This window comes from Stegostoma tigrinum, chromosome 6 (genome assembly GCF_030684315.1).
Source record: "Stegostoma tigrinum isolate sSteTig4 chromosome 6, sSteTig4.hap1, whole genome shotgun sequence".
NCBI lineage: Eukaryota > Metazoa > Chordata > Chondrichthyes > Orectolobiformes > Stegostomatidae > Stegostoma > Stegostoma tigrinum.
In genome coordinates, this window is record NC_081359.1 from 82,160,733 (window position 1) to 82,180,854 (window position 20,122).

The following is a 20,122-nucleotide window of genomic DNA, read 5'->3' on the forward strand; positions in this document are numbered from 1 at the left end:
CACTTGGTCCCTTCCAGTTAAACTTTTTTTAATATTTGTTCAAAGGATGTGGGTATGCCTGTACCCAGTTGTCCTTGAAGTGGTGAGCTTGCAGTTTTGAACTTTTTTTTGAAGCAGAGACACACACTGATGTTAGGGAATTTCAAGATTTTGAACCATCAACATGAAGTAATGATAATATACTTCCAAATCAAGCAGTTGTGTGACTTTAAGGGAAGTATGTATGCAGTGCTATTCCCATGCATCCGCTGCTCTTGTCCTTCTAGACTGTAAGAGGTCATGTTTGCAGAGTTTTGTCACAGGAGCTTTGAGTTGCTGTAATGCATCTGGTAGTTGGTACACACTGCTGCTAGTGTGCGTTTGTGGCGATGACCATGAATGTTCAAGCTGGTGGATGCAGTGCCCGTCAAGCAGGCTCCTTAGTCTTGGATGACATCAAGCTTCTTGCAGTACTTTTGGAGCTCCACTTACCCAGACAATTGCAGAATATTCCATCACACTCCTCACTTGCGCCTTGTAGATAGTGGATGAGCACAGGGACAACATAGAACATGACAGCACAGTACAGGCCATTCGGCCCTCAATGTTGTGCCGACCTATCATACCGATCTCAAGCCCATCTAACCTACACTATTCCATGTACATTCATATGCTTATCCAATGACGACTTAAATGTACTTAAAGTTGGCAAATCTACTACTATTGCAGGCAAAGCGTTCCATTCCCTTACTACTCTCTCAGTAAAGAAACTACCTCTGACATCTGTCCTATATCTTTCACCCCTCAATTTAAAGCTATGCCCCCTCGTGCTTGCCGTCACCATCCTAGGAAAAAGGCTCTCCCTATCCACGCTATCTAACCCTCTGATTATTTTATATGTTTCAATTAAGTCACCTCTCAACCTTCTTCTCTCTAACAAAAACAACTTCAAGTCCCTCAGCCTTTCCTCATAAGACCTTCCCTCCATACCAGGCAACATCCTAGTAAATCTCCTCTGCACCCTTTCCAAAGCTTCCACATCCTTCTTATAATGCGGTGATCAGAACTGTACACAATACTCCCAAGTGCGGCTGCACCAGAGTTTTGTACAGCTTCACCATAACCTCTTGGTTCTGGAACTCGATCCCTCTATTATTAAAAGCTAAAACACTGTATGCCTTCTTAACAGCCCTGTCAACCTGGGTGGAAACTTTCAAGGATCTGTGGACATGGACACAGATCTCTCTGCTCATCTACACTGCTAAGAATCTTACCATTAGCCCAGTACTTTGCATTCCAGTTACTCCTACCAAAGTGCATCACCTCACACTTGTCTGCATTAAACTCCATTTGCCACCTCTGAGCCCAGCTCTGCAGCTTATCTATGTCTCTCTGCAACCTACAGCATCCTTCGTCACTATCCACAACTCCACCGACCTTAGTGTCGTCTGCAAATTTACTAACCCATCATTCTACGCCCTCATCCATAAGGCGAATTACTCGCTACAGAATTCTTGGCCTTTGTTCCATAGTGTGCTTATGACTAGTTGAATTTGTTTTAATAGCACCTCCCATGATTTTGATAGTCTTAATGCTATGGAATGGTAGTGAGACTCTTTGAAGATTGACATGGCCTTGCACTTGTGTGACATGCATGTTACTTAGCACTGGACAGCTTAGATCTGGATGTTGTCCAGCTCTTGCTGCAATATGAAGAGGGACTATCAGTACCAGAGTAGTAATGCATGGTACATCGGTTCTGATACTGTAATGGAGGAAAGACCATTGATGGAGTAGCTGAAGATGGTTGGACCTTTGACTGTATCCTGAGGAACTCTTGTTGAGATGCGCTGAAGCAGAGATGATGGATTTCAAACAACCACAACCATTTTCTTTTGTGCCAGTTATTAGCCTGGTCAGTGGAAAGTTTACCCTCCAATTCCCACTGACTCCAGTTTAACTGGAGTTCCTTGATGCCATACTCTGCTGAATACTGCCTTGATGTCAAGGGCGGTCACTTAAGTCAGCTTTTTCGCCCATCTTTGGATCAAGACCAATGAGATCAGGAGATGAATTGCATAGGCAGAAGCCAAACAGTGCTAATGGGCACGTTATTCCTTTGCATGTGCTGTTCAGTAACACTTGACAATTATTTTACTGCTGGAGAGTAGCAATAGTTTGGGTTCAATTTTGTCCTTTCTTTTCCGTTTGTGCTCCAGATATACCTGGACAATTTTCTGTATTGTTAACTGTATTGGCTGGTTGCGTAGCAAATTTTAGAACACCGGAGATTTAATATTATTGCTGGTATCTTGTTAGAGCTCATTGTTTTGTAATATCCATTGCCACCAGCCTTTTCTTGACATTGCATGGAGTGAATCAGGTTGGTTGAAGATTGGCATCTCTGGTGCTGGGAGCATCAAGATAAGACCAGTGTGGATCATCCTGTCATTTCTGGCAGAAGACACTTGGAAATGCTTCAGCCTGAACTGATACACTGGGCTCCTGTACCATTTGAGGACGGGGAGACGAGCAGAGTACCATTCTGAAGCAGTCAAACTGGACTAGAAATATTAACTATTTCTCTCTCCACGGATGTTGCCATAGCAGTTGAGTTTCTTCAGTATTCTTTTTTTTCTGTTTTTTTTGTTTGTTTGTTTCCAGATTTCCAGCATCCCATTGAATTTTGATTTTATTGAGGAGGATTGTCTTTGTAGAGCATCAGTTCCTGTTAATTGTTTGTTCACGATCGTTCACCACCATCTCTGGATTGCACAGTCCTGTTTCTTGCATGCTGCTTTGACTATTTAGCATGCAAGTAGTCCGCTGTTGTAGCTTCAGTAGGTTGATGCCTCATTTAAAGGTGTCCTGCGCCGCATCTGATTTGACCTCCCATACTCTTCTTTGAACTCTAGTTGATCCCTGGCCCGTGGTAATGAAAATCTGAGGGATAGATGGGCTTTGAGATTAACATTTCATAGAATCCATACAGTGCGAAACAAGCCCTTTGCCCCAACAAGTCCACACTGAACCTTAGAGCATCCCATCCCCTGTAATCCACCTAATCTACACATCTCTGGATACTATGGACAGTTTAGCATAGCCAATCCACCTAGCTGGCACATCTTTGAACTGTGGGAGGAAACTGGAGCACCCAGTGGAAACCCGTGCAAACTCCACACAGTCGCCTGAAGGTGGAATTGAACCCAGGTCCCCGGTGCTGTGAGGCAGCAGTGCTAGCCACTGTGCTGCCCTCATGTTGTGATTACTTACAATTCTGTTGCTGATCATCCCCATGGAAGTCTAGTCTTGACTTGTTAGATCTGTTTAACATTTGTCCCATTTAACATGATATTGGCACCCAACACAGTAGAATGTATCCTTAGTGTGGAGAAGGGACTGTATCGTCAAAAGAACCGTGGTCATTCCTACCGATTTGTTGTGATTGACAGATGTGTCTGTGACAGTTAGATTGGGGAAGTTGGTCTTCTTTTTAGGACTCAGCCAGCTCAGTCAATAGCAGTGCTACCAACCCATTTTTCATGCTGGATGTTGAAGTCTTCCCCCCCCAGAATACATTGTGTTGGTGTCACTTCAGCTTCATCTAAGTGTTGCTGAACATGGAATATCGAGTTGGAGGGGTTTAGGTGATAATGAGTAAAAGAGTTCCTTGCCCATGTTTGGCCTGATGCCATGAGACTTCATGGGATCTGGAGTCAGTATTGAAGCAATTCCTTCCTGATGATATGCCACTCTTAAACCGCTACCGACCCACCTGTGCGCCCCCCCCCCCCCAAAAAAAACAACACCATTAGTAATACAGCCGTTGCAGGGGAGGACAACTGTGTTCATCGTCCTCATTTCCAGTGCCTAGATGGATGCCAGACTGTTCAGTAATATTCATTCCTTTAGATTTTGTAATGGCCCAATACATCTATGTACATTCTAGGCCATATCAACAGGCAGTTTGTTGCAGGAAGTGTCTAGCTGCAGTTGCGGCAAGCCAGCATTTCAGAGCTCAAGTGGTGACTGAGGACACTGGAGCATCCATGTACTGAAAATACTGTGGATATTATATACAGAGATGGCCACTCTTAAATATTAAGATTCCACTGGCAATGAGGGAACTGATGATCAGCAGATTGAGGAAGATGATTAGGCAGGCAGGTCAGTAGCACCTGAGCTGTTTTGCAAGGGAACAGCCATACAAATTTAGATACTGTTGTGGGGGTAATTGCTTCTTAGGAAAAAGCAACAGACAAATTTGTTGTACTGTAGTTGGCTCTGCTAGATAGGAGAAGACTAATAAGTTTGTGAGGGCTAAAGTAATCGGAGATTCATTTGTACCGGTAATAGATAAATGTTTCTGTGGTTGTAAACAAAACTCCAGGATGGTCTGTTGCCTCCCTGGTGCTTGGATAAAGGATGTGTTGAAGTGGCTGCAGTAGATTCTGGAATGGGAGGGTGAAAAACCAGTGATTGTCTTACAGGTCACTACCAACAACCATAGGTAAGCAAAGCGGTTAGGTCCTAAAAGCAGAATGCAAGGAGTTAGGAAGCTAGTTTACCACATCTCAAAAATACTGATCTCTAGGCTTGTTCAAGATGTGCGCAATAAAACTGAAATATCAGGATATATCGGATAAATTGTGTGGATGGAGTGATTCTATTAAGGAGCAGGCATTTAGATTCCTGGGCTGGTGGGACCAGTGCAAGGTTATAGATATAAATGAACATTGTTTTGTTGGAATTACAGAGATGAGTCTGCAGAGTGACCAGGAATGGAAACAGAATATCAGGATTATTCAGTTCTTAGGAAGGACAAATGAAAAGAAAATGTTAGCAGGGTAGCACTGCTAGTTAAGGAGTACGTGAATGCAATAATGAGGAAGGATATTGGCTCTGACAAAGCAGATTCTATATGGGTAGAGCATAGAAACAGTGTGATCGAAAATGTTGGTGGGTGTTGTATATAGACCTTTAAACTGTTGTGGTAATGTTGGAGGAGACAGGAAATTAGAGGGAAAGCTATAGAATCACAGCTGTAATTGTCTGTAACTTCAGTCTGCATGTAGATTGGGCAAATTAAATAAGTAACAATGCAATAGCGAAAGAATTCATAGTGTGTCCAAGATAGGTTTATCAATGTATCGATCCAGAAAACTAACCAGCCTACACTGGGTCATTTTATAGTGAGAGAAGAATAATTGACAGCCTAGCTGTTTGAGGCCTGCAGGGAAGAGTGATAATGCAGAGTACACAGATAGTTAAAGCAGTTCTAAATTTTCACTCTCCATATTTAATTTTCATTGTTATTGGTAATAAAGTCTTGCTGAAAACCTCTTTTTTGTGGGCCTTTCATCCCATCAGATCCTCCAACACAATTTCCCTATTAATACTGATTTCCTTCAGTGAAATTGAACCCTGGGTACATTCCAAAATGTTGGAGAGTTGAGAAGCATAGCACGTAGCACAAAATTAGGAGCTCGCTCACTTTTGCCTGACTGTCATCTGAAAGTTTGGGATTTGTAAGTGAGATTAATTGTAATTGCTAAAGTTGGTTTGAAGAGAGTATAAAATGATGGGAAGACTCTCACTTGAATGTTAATTTTAACGAACAGTTTTAAGATTTTGTAAGATTGCCACCTTTACCTATGTCTCTGACTATTTGTTCAGCTCACCATTGAAAGCAAAATAACACAGCTATCTCACTCATATCCCGTGTGTTGTTCAAGTACAGAGTTTGGTTTGAATGTTCATCTTGTTTTATTTTGATTGCAAATGTACCTGTTTTGGAACTTCTTTGGAGCAACATACAGTTGCCTCAGATGCTGATTTGAAGATAGAAAATTACAATTCTTTTTCCAGTTTACTATGCAATACCACTTCTATAGAAGTCCACTTAAAATGAAAACAGTCTCAAGTTTTATTTTGTTTTTCAGAATTTCAACAATAGCAAAAATTATTTACCTTCAGAAATGAAAGCCTTTTTTACACCTGGCAAGGTAATGTGATTTTAGAAAAATTCTAATATACTTGTAAATTTTTGCTGCACCCCTTCATACAAATCTTTAAATTTAATCCTGAATTCTTCTTTAGTTTTCATTCTACATATTACAGAAACTGTGGCCCTTTGAATTTTGCTTAATTTCAGCTGTACTTATGGGGTATTTATGGGTTAGCAGGATGCCGCCACCATTCCTGTTCATTTGACTGGGCTGAAACCTCTCTCGCTTACTGTAGCCCAGCGATAGCCGCTAATGAGTCTTAAGAGCCTCTTGTTATCTTAACAAGATGTAGTTTATTGCATGATAGAATTTGGGTACAGTTACATTACAAGTTAAACATTGTCTCCCAATAATCTTATGAACATAAATGAGCATGTTGAGATCCAGAGCAATTGTCCCAAATTCTGCACCCAAGTCTGCATGACATAATTAAATTGGATGGAGCTTAATGAAGTTCTACACCTTTCGGCAGTTGCTATTTAGCCATGAAGATTTTAAGCAAATTTAGTTATAGATTTTTTAAAAATTACATGCAGTAAGATGAGGTTTGCATTCCATTTTGAATGGAAATTCAAAACTACTGTTTGGTAATTCACAATTTGATGCCAGTCAGTACCTCCACATTTAATCATAACATTTTTTCTTCCACATAGCCGAAGGCAACTAATGTTCTAGGTGCAGTCAATAAGCCTCTGTCATCAGCAGGAAAACAGGCACAAACCAAGTCATCACGAATGGAGACTATGAGTAATGCCAGTAGCACCTCTAATCCCAGTTCTCCTGGAAGAAGTAAAGGAAGGTACAGTGGGCTAAGTGTGAATTCTATAATAGGCAATAACAATCAGCAATCTAAACTCAAATGGACTTTGTTGTCAGGAGAATCTGTTTGTCAAGTTCACTGCTAAGATGTAATGGTTATCCTAAAAAGACTCAACTTTCATTTTTGCTGTAATATCAAAATTATTTTGTGTGGAGGACAGATGTTAGATCTATACAAAATAGGAGGAAAGTTATGAAATTCAGCTCTTCAAGTCTATTCTGCCAGTCAATATGATTTGGATGATCAGCCACTATCAATGTCGTCCTGTTGTACTCTCCCTGTACTGTTTCATCCTTTTAGTACTAAAAACTGTATCTAACTCATTTTTGACAAGATTCATTGTTCTTGTCTCAACTATTTTTTGTGGCAGAATGCCATGTCTCACCACACCACCTATTTTTGGGGGAAATTTCTCTTCATCTCAGTCCTAAATGGTCTATCCTATATCCTTCGATCATGACCACCTGGTTCTGGACTCCTCAGTCATTGAGAACATTCTTCCTGCATTCGTCCTATGTAGTCCTGTTAGAATTATATCAGATTGTCAGATTCTTTGCCTCCACCTGCCCGCAGCGCCCCCCCCCCCCAAAAAAAACCCTTCTAAACCGTTCTCCTAATTCCCAGTGAATATTGTCCTAACCGGTCCAGCCTATCTTGGTCCTGCAATCCAGGGGATCAGTCTGGTTAATTACTACATTATTACAACATCCTAAGATTATAGGAGACCAAATCTGTATACAATACTATAGGTGTGGATTCACAATTTACAATTACCTTGTGTTTACAAGACCCTTTGCAATTATATGGGTAGCATAGTAGCTGAATGATTAGCATTACTGCCTAAAAATGCCTGGGAGCCAAGTTTGATTCCAGACAGGGGAGACTGTGCAAACTCTACATAGACATTCTGCCCATGTTTGTGTTTCAACTGAGCAATATTGCCCCATAGTGCCCAGGGATGTGTGGGTTACGTGGATTAGCCATTGATAAATGTGGGGGTATGGTGGCAAGGTGGGGGTGTGCTCCTCAGTGCATTGCTACATACTCAATGGGCTGAATGACCTCTTTCTGCACTGTAAGGGCTCTCGGACAGTTGCAGCAAGACATCTTCTCCTGTACTCAAATTATTTCACTATGAAGGCCAACGTAGCATTTGCCGCCTTCACTGTATGCTGACTTTCATTGTCTGGTGTACAAGGTCACCCAGGTCGTGTTGCAGCTCCCTCTTTCTCAGTCTATCCCCATTAAAATAGTAATCTGCCTTTTTTTTCCTACCACAATGAATGATCTCCCATTTATGCAAATTATACTTTATCTTCTGAACATTTACTCACTCGCCCAATCATTCAACTTGTTTAAATCACAGTGAAACATCATCAAATTCTCCTCACGTTTCACCCTCCAATCCAGCTCAATGTTGTCAGCATACTTGGAAACTTTATATTTCATTCCCTCACCTAAATAATTTATATCATGAATAGCTGGAATCCAAGCACTGATGTCTGCGGTACCTCATGAGCCATTACCTAGCCCATTGTAAAACGACCTGTTTATTCCTACTGTCTGCTACCAGTTCTCTATCCATGTCAATACCCTATCCCCAATCCCGTGCACTTTAATTTTACATGCCAATCTGTTAACGTGATGGACTTTCAGGAAGCTTTCAATAACAAGTAAACAAAATCCAGTTCTACTCATCACGTCTTTACCTAAATTCCAGCATCTTTATCAAGCATGGTATCTAGCAGATGTGACTGGAGTTTACCTGTTCAAAACAGACAATTGTTGTATTTTGCATACTTCCAAATCTGACTTTCAAATGATGAAGAGATGTAATCTTCAGTTTTTTATAGCAGCAGCAATAATAACTGTACATTTATTACACAAGGAACAATGATTGAATGTGGAAAATGGTACAACCTGGAAGCATCCTTTTTGAATAAATACGTATAAATTGACTGTTATTTCAGAGGAGTATAATTGCAGTTATTGTATGTCTTAGTGTTATTTTTCACTGTATAATTTTCCCTAAAGTTTGCATTCAGTTGTTTAAAAGGAGTAATTTCAAGCCAGTTGTCACTCCTTGCATTTTTAATGACAAGATGGACGTTTTCTGGTTGAAAGTATGTCACTTTGTTTAGTTGTATTTGTGAGGAAATATTTTTGATGGGAGAATTTGTTTTCAAAAAGTAAATCAAGAAATGGATTAATCATGTTACCTGTATTTGATTACTCAATTTGTAAACCATTTACTGAAGGCTGGATAGCTCTGAGATTGATCACAGCGAAAACGAGGACATCACAGTAATGAAGAATCCACCTCACCCTGCAAAGAAAATGGATAAGAGGGAAGACCCAGACCATCTGAGGGTATGTCTAGTTGAGTGTCTTCAAGAGAAGTTTGAGAGAGCAAGTTGTTATCGTTTCGAGTGGTGTTGCATAGAATTCTGTCAATTCTACTGGGGCCAAATGTGATACCTTGCCCCTGTTAAATTCATCTGGCCGGAGTTGAGATGAACTTAGTGGAGAGCTTGTCCACATCTGTGATCAAAAAGCAGCAACATGTTGTATCATGTTGTGTTTACGTTCTAACTCCTTCGCACAGTATTAGTGGAGAGAAAAGTGGCTTGTTTTGAAAAGAGTAATAATGATAACATGAAGACACTATTGTAGTAATAACTGAATTTGAAGTTTTGGAACAGACTGCTGTCTGATCCAGATGTAGTCCTGTGTTGTAATTATTCCTAAGGAATAATAATTTCTTGGCTTCCTTCTGTCAGCCAAATGTTTTGCACCATTGTAAATTGTTGTCTGTTTAACAAATGGAGTTCAAGACGTTATTTATTGTAATAGTTAAAAAGTTGCAATGGCCTTTTTCTTCAGTCTCTGGATAATCAGAGATTAGGAAAAGCACTGAAAAGTGTACTTTGGGACTCCTTCAAAGTCCTGACTCCTTGACTACACAGTAATTGGCAAGGAAGTTGAAGCTCCCAATGGCCAATAACCCAGGTTCTGGATCCCACGAGAGCATACCTAACTTGGAGTTGGAGTCTTCAGAAGGCTCTAACTGTCTTAGTTGAGCTATTTGCCAAGAGGTCAGAGGTATGAAAACCTGCTGTAATCCCTGACTGGCTGAAAATTGTGATAACCCATGCCACTTCAGCCTTGATCCCAAATACCAAGGTTTCTTTTCCCCACTCCCCTCATCTCAAAATCGGACTTGCCACCTTATTAACTGCTCCACTCTGTGCCTGGTTACCTGACTGTTATTTGTTAACATTGAAAAGCTGCTTAAATATCCCACAGCTGTTCAGTGTATTGATGAATGAATTTACCAGATTACAGTCACTGCTGTACCAAAGGGACGTGTGTTAACTTATCTGTACTGCCCTGCATTAGAAGGATTCAGCTCAAATGAAGGTATGTAGTACATTGCTGAGGCCTCCAGCATCGGAAGTTGGTCAGAATTTGGTGGGGCCATGTTAAATGTAGAATTTATAAAAAATGTTGTTCAACAGTGATTGCTGCTTTTGGAAGATTGTTGCCAATATTTCCATTAATTGCTAGGAATAGTTTGCTGGTGTTGTGTTCTTTGCTTTATCACAGGCACCTGTAATTGTGTGCTTTTTCTCTCCCTCACACAAGCCAATGATAATCCATTTTTATTTACAGTCAGAAAGTGATAAACCAAGAGGTCGGAAGAAAGCGACCTCTGTACTTTCATTAGATCAAGAGGATCGGTCAAGTGTTGAACTTCTGGATCAAGTGAAACCTGCAAAAACAGGTCAGCGTGGTAGAAAAAGAGCTGCACACACTTCTGATTCAGATGAACAGCAATGGCCAGAAGAAAAAAGATCACAAGATGATCTCTTAGAGAATGAAGATGAACAAAATAGTCCGCCAAAGAAAACAAAAAGAGGACGCCCACCTAAAGCTACAAATGAAGAAGTCGCTAAGGGAGAGACACAAGGAAAAGGAGGCAAAAGAAGTAAAAAGAGAGCAATATCAGTTGAAAGAGAAGATGGTGACGGTGATAATGAAAACCAGGAGCAAAAGCAGAAACGAACCAGGCAGCCAAGAGCCCCCAAAAAATCTCAAAGGTTGGCACTTAAGTGATAATTTTATGTCCTCTATGAATAGACTAATGCCTAAAGAGTTTAAGGTTATATTCATTACCCCAAGTGAAGCATAAAACTCCGAGACATTCAGGTCTAGTAAAGTAAACATATCGTCAATTTATATAGAACAAGTATTGAAGATATTCACGTAGTCCCCAATTAAGAACTTGGTCACACCCAATGAACAGGAAATAGGTAGCTGGGTGACTGTCAGGAAGGGAAAAAGGAATAAGCAGACAGTGTAGGGATCCCCTGTGGCCATTCCCCTCAATAATAACTATACCGTTTTGGATACTGTTGGGGGGGGGGGAGAACCTACCGGGAATGGCCATAGCAGACAGGTCTCTGATACTGAGCCTGACCCTGTGGCCAAAAAGGGAAACGGGGAGAATAGGAGAGCAGCAATTGTAGTGGGAGATTCAGGCGGTTCTGTGGACACTCATAAGATGAAAGGATGGTATGTTGCCCCCAGGGGGCCAGTGTCCGTGATGCCTCAGATAGTGCCTTCAAGATCCTGAAGGGGGAGGGTGAGCAGCCAGCAGTCACGGTACACGTTGGTACCAATGACGTAGGTGGAGAAAAAAGGACTGAGAATGTGAAAAATGAGTACAGGGAGTTAGGTTCAAAGCTGAGGTCCAGGACAAACAGGATAATTATCTCTGGATTACTACCAATGCCATGTGATAATGACCTAAGAAATAGGGAGAGAGCGCAGCTAAACACGTGGCTGCAGGGCTGGTGTAGGAGGGAAGGCTTCGATTAAGTGGACAATTGGAGCACATTCTGGGGAAGGTGGGACCTGTACAGTAGAACATAGAACATTACAGCACAGTACAGGCCCTTCGGCCCTCGATGTTGTGCCGACCTGTCATACTGATCTCAAGCCCATCTAACCTACACTATTCCATGTACGTCCATATGCTTATCCAATGACGACTTAAATGTACCTAAAGTTGGCGAATCTACTACCGTTGCAGGCAAAGCGTTCCATTCCCTTACTACTCTCTGAGTAAAGAAACTACCTCTGACATCTGTCCTATATCTTTCACCCCTCAATTTAAAGCTATGCCCCCTCGTGCTCGCCATCACCATCCTGGGAAAAAGGCTCTCCCTATCCACCCTATCTAACCCTCTGATTATTTTATATGTCTCAATTAAGTCACCTCTCAACCTCCTTCTCTCTAATGAAAACAGCCTCAAGTCCCTCAGCCTTTCCTCGTAAGACCTTCCCTCCAAACCAGGCAACATCCTAGTAAATCTCCTCTGCACCCTTTCCAAAGCTTCCACATCCTTCTTATAATGCGGTGACCAGAACTGTACACAATACTCCCAAGTGCACCCGCACCAGAGTTTTGTACATCTTCACCATAACCTCTTGGTTCCGGAACTCGATCCCTCTATTAATAAAAGCTAAAACACTGTATGCCGCCTTAACAGCCCTGTCAACCTGGGTGGCAAATTTCAATGATCTGTGTACTTGGACAACGAGATCTCCCTGCTCATCTACATTACTAAGAATCTTACCATTAGCCCTGTACTTTGCCTTTTGGTTACTCCTACCAAAATGCATCACCTCACACTTGTCTGCATTAAACTCCATTTGCCACCCAGCCCAGCTCTGCAGCTTATCTATGTTTCTCTGCAACCTACAGCATCCTTTGTCACTATCCACAACTCCACCGACGTTAGTGTCGTCTGCGAATTTACTAACCCATCCTTCTACGCCCTCGTCCAGGTCATTTATAAAAATGACAAACAGCAGTGGACCCAACACCGACCCTTGCGGTACACCACTAGTAACTGGTCTCCAGGATGAACATTTCCCATCAACTACCACCGTCTGTTGACTTTCAGCAAGCCAATTTCCGATCCAAACTGCTGTATCTCCCACAATTCCATTCCTCCGCATTTTGTACAATAGCCTATTGTGGGGAACCTTATCGAACACCTTGCTGAAATCTATATACACCACATCAACCGGTTTACTCTCATCTACCTGTTTGGTCACCTTTTCAAAGAACTCAATAAGGTTTGTGAGGCACGACCTTCCCTTCACAAAACCGTGCTGACTATCCCTAATCAATTTATTATTTTCTAGATGATTATAAATCCTATCCCGTATAACCTTTTCCAACACTTTACCAACACCTGAGGTAAGGATCGCTGGTCTATAATTACCAGGGTTGTCTCTATTCCCCTTCTTGAACAGGGGAACCACATTTGCTATCCTCCAGTCATCTGGCACTATTCCTGTAGACAATGACGAGTTAAAGGTCAATGCCAAAGGCTCGGCAATCTTCTCCCTGGCTTCCCAGAGGATCCGAGGATAAATCCCATCTGGCCCAGGGGACTTATCTATTTTCACCCTCTGAAGGATTTATAATACCTCTTCCTTGGGAACCTCAATCCCACCTAGTCTAGTAGCCTGTATCTCTGTATTCTCTTCGACAACATTGTCGTTTTCTAGAGTGAATACTGTTGTAAAATATTCATTTAGCGCTTCCCCTATCTCATCTGACTCCACACACAACCTACCTCTACTATCCTTGATTGGGTCTAATCTTACTTTCGTCATTCTTTTATTCCTTAAATACCTATAGAAAGCCTTGGGGTTTACCCTGATCCTATCCGCCAACAACTTCTCATGTCTCCTCCTGGCTCTTCTGAGCCCTCGCTTTAGGTCTTTCCTGGCTATCTCGTAGCCCTCGAGTGCCCTAACGGAGCCTTCACATCTCATCCTAACATAAGCCGCCTTCTTCCTCTTGACCAGAGATTCCACCTCCTTCGTAAACCACGGCTCCCGCACTCTACAGCTTCCTCCCTGCCTGATAGTTACATACTTATCTAGGACACACAGGAGCTTTTCCTTGAATAAGCTCCACATTTCTACTGTGCCCATCCCCTGTAGTCTCCTTCCCCATCCTATGCTCCCTAAATCTTGCCTAATCTCATCATAATTGCCTTTCCCCCAGCTATAACTCTTGCCCAGTGGTATACACCTATCCCTTTCCATCACTAAAGTAAACATAACAGAATTGTGATTGCTATCACCAAAGTGTTCACCTGCTTCCAAATCTAACACCTGGCAAGGCTCATTACCCAGTACCAAATCTAATGTGGCTTCAACCCTTGTTGGTCTATCTACATACGGTGTCAGGAAGCCCTCCTGCACACACTGGACAAAAACTGACCCATCTATAGTACTTGAACCTATAGAGGGGTTGCACCTGAACTGGAAGGGCACAAATATCCTGGGATGGAGGTTTGCCAGAACTGTATGGGTTGGTTTAAACTAGCTTGGCAGGGGGTGTGGAACTGGATTTATAATTCAAAGGATGAGGTATTTGGCCTTCCAACAGGGAGTCAGGTGGTTGATAAAGAAATGCGGACGCTGGAGCGTAGTTGCAGGCACCGAGATGGTTTGAGGTGTGTTATAGTTCAATGCTGGAAGTATCAGAAAGCGTTAGAGCATGGGTCGGTACTTGGAACTACAGTGTTGTGGTCATTACAGAAACTTGTGTAACTCGGGGAGAGGAATGGTTGTTGGAAGTTCTGGCATTTAGATGCTTTGAAAGAAACAGGGAGGGTGGAAAAAGAGGTGGCGGAGTGGCATTGCTAGTTAGGGCGAGTATAGCAGCTGCTGAAAGGCAGTTCGAGAATGATATGTCTACAGAGTCAGTTTGGGTTGAGGTCAGGAACAAGAAAGGAACAGTCACTTTGGGGGGTTTTAACAGACCCCCAAATAGTTGCAGAGAAGTAGAGGAGTGGATTGGGAGGCAGATACTGGAAAGGTGCAGAAGCCACAGGGTTGTAGTCATGGGTGACTTCAATTTTCCAAATATTGATTGGAAACATTTTAGTTACATTAGTTTAGATGGAGCAGATTTTGTCCAGTGTGTTCAGGCCAAGTGTTAGATGTATTGGTAGGAGAGCATTTTGGCGGCAGCGATTCATAACTCTGTTTCTTGTACGATAGTCATGGTTAAGGATAGGTACGTATGGCAAGGTAAAGTTTACAATTGGGAGAAGGGTAATTACAATTCAGTTAGGCAAGAACTGGGTAACATAAATTGCGAACAGATGCTGTCAGGGAAGAGCACCACAGAAATGTGGAGATTGTTTAAGGAATGCAGACTGTATGTGCTCGATATGTTTGTCCCTAGCAATTAGAGAAGGTGCAGTCAAGTGATGGAGCCATGGTTCTCGAGAGAGGTTGAATGACTTGTTGAGAGGAAAAAGGAGGCTTATGTAAGGTTTAGGAAAAGAGGGCAGGGCACAGTGGCTCAGTGGTTAGCACTGCAGCCTCACAGCGCCAGGGACCCAGGTTCGATTCCAGCCTTGGGTGACTCTGAAATTTGCACATTCTCCCACTGTCTGCGTGGGTTTCCTCCAGGTGCTCGGTTTCCTCCCACAATCCAAAGTCCAAAGATGTGCAGGCTAGGTGGATCGGCCGTACTAAATTGCCCAAAATGTTCAGGGGTGTGTGGGTAATGGGGGGATGGGTCTGGGTGGGATGCTTCAGGGGGCGGTGTGGACTTGTTGGGCCAAAGGGCCTGTTTCCACACTGTGGGGTATCATTTTAAAAAAAAATGTCTCTGAAGGGATACAGGTTGACCAGGAAGGAGCTGAAGAAAGGGCTTAGGAGAGCTTTAAGGGGACATGAGAAGACCTTAGTGGATAGGGTCAAGGAAAACGCCAAGGCTCTTTACATGTATGTGCAGAACAAGGGAATGACCAGAGAAAGGGTAGGGCTGATCAAGGATTATAAAGTGAATTTGTACACAGAGCCTAAAGAGATAGGAAAGGCCCTTAATGAATACTTTTCTTCAGTACTCACAGCTAAGGTGGACCGAGTTGTAGAGGAGGACATTGTGAAACGGGCAGGTAGGTTAGAGATGTTAGTAAAGAATATGTGCTAGGAGTTCTGAGGAAGTTGAAGATGGATAAGTCCCCCCGAGCCTGATGGAATTTATCCAAGGATTCTATGGGACGTGAGGGATGAGATCGCAGGGCCTTTGGCGATGATCTTTTCGTACTCACTGTCCACTGGTGTAGCGCTAGAAGATTGGAAAGAGGCAAAAGTTGTTCCCTTGTTCAAAAAAGGGAACAGGGATAAGCCTGGAAATTACAGGCCAGTTAGTCTTGTGTCAGTGGTGGACAAATTATTGGAAAAGTCTCTGAGAGACAGGATTTATGATCACTTGGAAAGGCACAGTTTGATTCGTGATAGTCAGCATAGATTTGTGAGGTGTCGATCAAGCCTCACAAACCTTAGAGTTCTTTGAAGAGGTGACCAAACATGTGGATGAAGGTGGAGCAGTGAATGTGGTATACATGGATTTAAGTAGGGTGTTTGATAAGGTTCCCATGGTAGGCTCATGCAGAAGTTAAGGAAGCATGGGATGGACCCTTAGAAGACAAAGGGTGATAGTGGATGGAGAACATTCAACAATGGTGCTCTGTTATGAGTGGTGTACCACAAGGACCTGTTCTGGGTCCTCTTCTATTTGTGATTTTTGTAAATGATTTGAATGAAGGAGTCGAAGGTTGGATTAGCAAGTTCGCGGATGATATGAAGGTGGGTCATGTAGTGGACAGTGCTGAGGGCTGTTTTAGGTTACAAAGGGACATTGATAAAATGCCGAGCTGGGCTGAGAAGTGGCAGATGGAGTTTAACCCTGAAAAGTGTGAGGTGATTCATTTTGGAAGGACAAACTTGAAAGCGGAATGCAGGGTTAACAAAGATTCTCGGCAGTGTGGAGGAACAGAAGGATCTTGGGGTTCATGCTCACAGTTCCCTGAGAGCTGCCACCCAGGTGGATAGAGTTGTTAAGAAGGCGTGTGGTGTGTTAGCTTTCATTAATAGAGGGATTGAGTTCAAGAGCCGTGAAGTTATGCTCCAGCTATACAAAACCCTGGTTCGGCCATATTTGGAGCATTGTGTCCAGTTATGGTCACCTCATTACAGGAAAGATGTGGAAGCATTGGAAAAGGTGCAGAGGAGATTTACCAGGATGTTGCTTGGAATGGACGGTCGGTCTTACGAGGAAAGGTTGAGAGAGCTAGGGCTTTTCTTTTTAGAACGATGAAGGATGAGAGGTGACTTGATAGAGTTGTACAAAATGATCAGAGGTATAGGTAGACAGTCAGAGACTTTTTCCGAGGGGACATAGTTTTAAAGTGAAAGGAAGTAGCTATTGGGGACAGGTCAGGTTCTTTACTCGGAGTGGTGGGGTGTGGAATGCATTGCCAGAGAGGGTAAAGGCGTCTACCTCATTAGGGGCATTTAAGTGGCTATTAGATAGGTTTATGGATGATAGTATATGGTAGCGGTGGAGGTTAGACAGATCTTGGATTTAGCGTAAACATTTGGCACAACATCGTGGGCTGAAGGGCCTGTACTGTTCTGTTATGATTTGAAGAAATATTTCTGTCAATTGGTTGGTTTGAAAAAATGCTGTGGAAACAATCCAGAGATAAAAGTTGATGTGTATTATTAATTTTTGTTTTTTCAAAATGATTAGGCTGCTTTTGAAACAAGTCTAAATAGTCTCCTGTGACTGAGCTCCAAACTCCTTGACACTGTAAGGAGTTGCCTTAGTGCTTGTATTGATTGGGTGACAGCAAATAGGCATATGTAAAAATGATACCAAAAATATTTCAAGGGGTGGTTAAATAACCTTCCTTATCGATGCTGATTTGGAATGAATAATTTATTCTATGAACTGTTCATCTATTGTTGGAATCCCCAAGAGAAATAGTATGAAATAATATGGAGTCAGCAAAAAAAGAGGTTATATAAGGTGACCGAGACACACACAGCTAGCAGAGACTGGATAATCTTTGCAAAGTTGCAGGATAGTAAATTTCCTCAGTTGTTGAGTGACATTATCAACCTGTTCAAATTCTCCAATGCAAACTCACATCATTTAAACAATCACTGTAACTTAAAGTCTTCGAATGGAAAGTTGTGAATCGATAGTATTGATCTAGATTGAGTAATCATTGATAACAACAGTGTGGAGCTAGAGGAACACAGCAGACCAGACAGCATCAGAGGAGCGGGAAAGTTGACATTTTGTGTCAGGACCCTTTTCTGAAGAAGCTTTCCTGCTCCTCTGCTGCCTGGCCTGCTGTGATCCTCCAGCTCTACACTGTATTATCTTTGACTCCAGCATTGGCAGTTCTTACTATCTCTGAATAATCATTGATCTAGCTAACACTAGACTTTTAGATCAAAAATGACAGCCAGTATACTCGCATTTCTGTAAAGTAATGATTAGTGCAGAAAGCTAGTGAAGAAATTTTGAAGATAGTGTTATTGCTTCAAATGGTAAGATGAGAACTTTGTGAAGCTTCCTAGGCGATTTAACGAACTGATACCAATGCTGCAATTGTTGTAAATTTGAAATAAGAACTTAAAAAAAAAAGCTGGAAATACCCAGGTCTTGGCTCTGCAGTCCTGACCCATCCAGTTGTCAATGGTGGTAGGCAATTAACCAACTTACTGGAGGAGGACGCTCCACAAATATCCCTATTCTTGACAATGGAAGAGCCCATTACATCAGTGCATTAGATAAGGCTGAAGCATTTGCAGCAGTCAAGAGCTAGAAGTGCCAAGTGGATGATCCATCTTGGCCTGGTCCACTGGTCTCCAGTATTGCAGCTGCAAGTCTTCAGCGAATTTGATTCACTCCATGTGATGCCAAGAAATGATTGGGGTCACTGGATAATGCAAAGGCTATAGGCCCTGACAACATTCCAGCAATAGTGCTGAAGATTTGTGTTCCAGACCTTGGTCCCCTAACCAAGCTCTTCCAGTATAGGTTGCAAAACAGGCATCGACCTGACTATATCGATTGAATTGCCCAGGTATGTCATGTACAGACAAACCAAACAAATCCAACCCAGCCAATTACTGCCCAATTAGTCTGCTCTTAATCATCAGTAAAGTGATGGAAGATGTTGTCATCAGTGTTATCAAGCAGCATCTGCTCAGCAATAACCTGCTCATTGACGGCCAGTTTGGGTTCCACGAGGGCCACTTGCTCCTGACCTCCTTACAGTTTTGTTCAAATATGGATAGAAGAGGTGAATTTCAGAAGTGCGAGTGACAGCCCTTGACATCAAGGTTTCTCTTGACCAAGTGAGTATCAAAGAGCCCTGACAAAATTGAAATCAATGGGTAATGGGAGCAAACTCTGTGCTGATTGGAGTCATACCTGGTACATGGGAAAATCGTTCTAGTTGTTGGAGGTCAGTCATCTCATCTCCAAGGCATCTCTGCAAGGATGCCTCAAGGTGGAATCTAAGGCCCAAACATCTTCAGCTGCTTCATCGTGACCTTCCCTCCATAATAAGATTCGCTGATGTTTTTAGGTGTTCAGCACCATTCGTGACTCTTGCGATTTACTAAAGCAGTTGAAGGTCTGGACAGTATCCATGTTTGGCATGACAAGTAGCAAGTAACATTCATGCCAGGCATTGACCACCTCGAATAAGATACAGTCTAACCACTGCCACTTAACATTCATCATTGTTACAATCACTGAATTTCCCATTATCAACACCTTTTGGGGTTACCGTTAGCCAGAAATCAATTGAACTCACCACCTAAACGCAGTGGCTGTAAGAACATGTTAGAGGTTAGGAATCCTGCAAAGTGTAACTCACTTCCTGATACCCTAAAGCCTGTTCACCACCCACAAGGAGTGTAATGGAATACTCCTCACTTGCATGGATGGGTGCAGCTCCAACACCATCCAGGTTAAAGCAGCTTGTTTGATCGCCACAGGCATCCATTCCCTCCACCACTGACACTCAGTAGCAGTAGTGTATACTGTCTCCAAGATGCACTGCAGAAATTCATCAAAGGTCCTTTTAGATAATATTTTCCAGACCCATGATGACTACTTTGTAGAAGGACATAGGGCAGCAGATATGTGGGAATAACACTACTTGCCAGCTCCCCTCCAAGTCACTCACCAACCAGACTTCGTGAAGGAGCAATGATATACTTCTGTCACTGGGCCAAAATCTTGGAGCTCCCTTCCTAAGGGCATTGAGGGACAATCTGCAACACATGGACTACAGCAGTTCAAGAAAACAGCTCACCACCGTTTTCTCAAGGTTAACAAGGGGCAGTCAATAAATTCTGGTCTCTCAGTGATGCCAATTTTCCAGAAGTAATTTTGTTT

The 20,122-nt window shown here is 42.4% G+C and overlaps 1 protein-coding gene across 3 annotated transcripts in view; it reads left to right on the forward strand.

Annotated features, from left to right (window-relative positions):
* The window catches only part of LOC125453351 (sister chromatid cohesion protein PDS5 homolog B), a 228,211-nt gene that overhangs the window by 198,144 nt on the left and 9,945 nt on the right, over positions 1-20,122 (forward strand). For all 3 annotated transcript variants that reach the window (XM_048532792.1, XM_048532793.2, XM_059646710.1), the window contains exons 29-32: positions 5,922-5,984; positions 6,641-6,786; positions 9,066-9,177; positions 10,480-10,907. In XM_048532792.1, the coding sequence (XP_048388749.1) occupies positions 5,922-5,984; positions 6,641-6,786; positions 9,066-9,177; positions 10,480-10,907 (749 nt within the window). The remainder of the gene's footprint in view (positions 1-5,921; positions 5,985-6,640; positions 6,787-9,065; positions 9,178-10,479; positions 10,908-20,122) is intronic.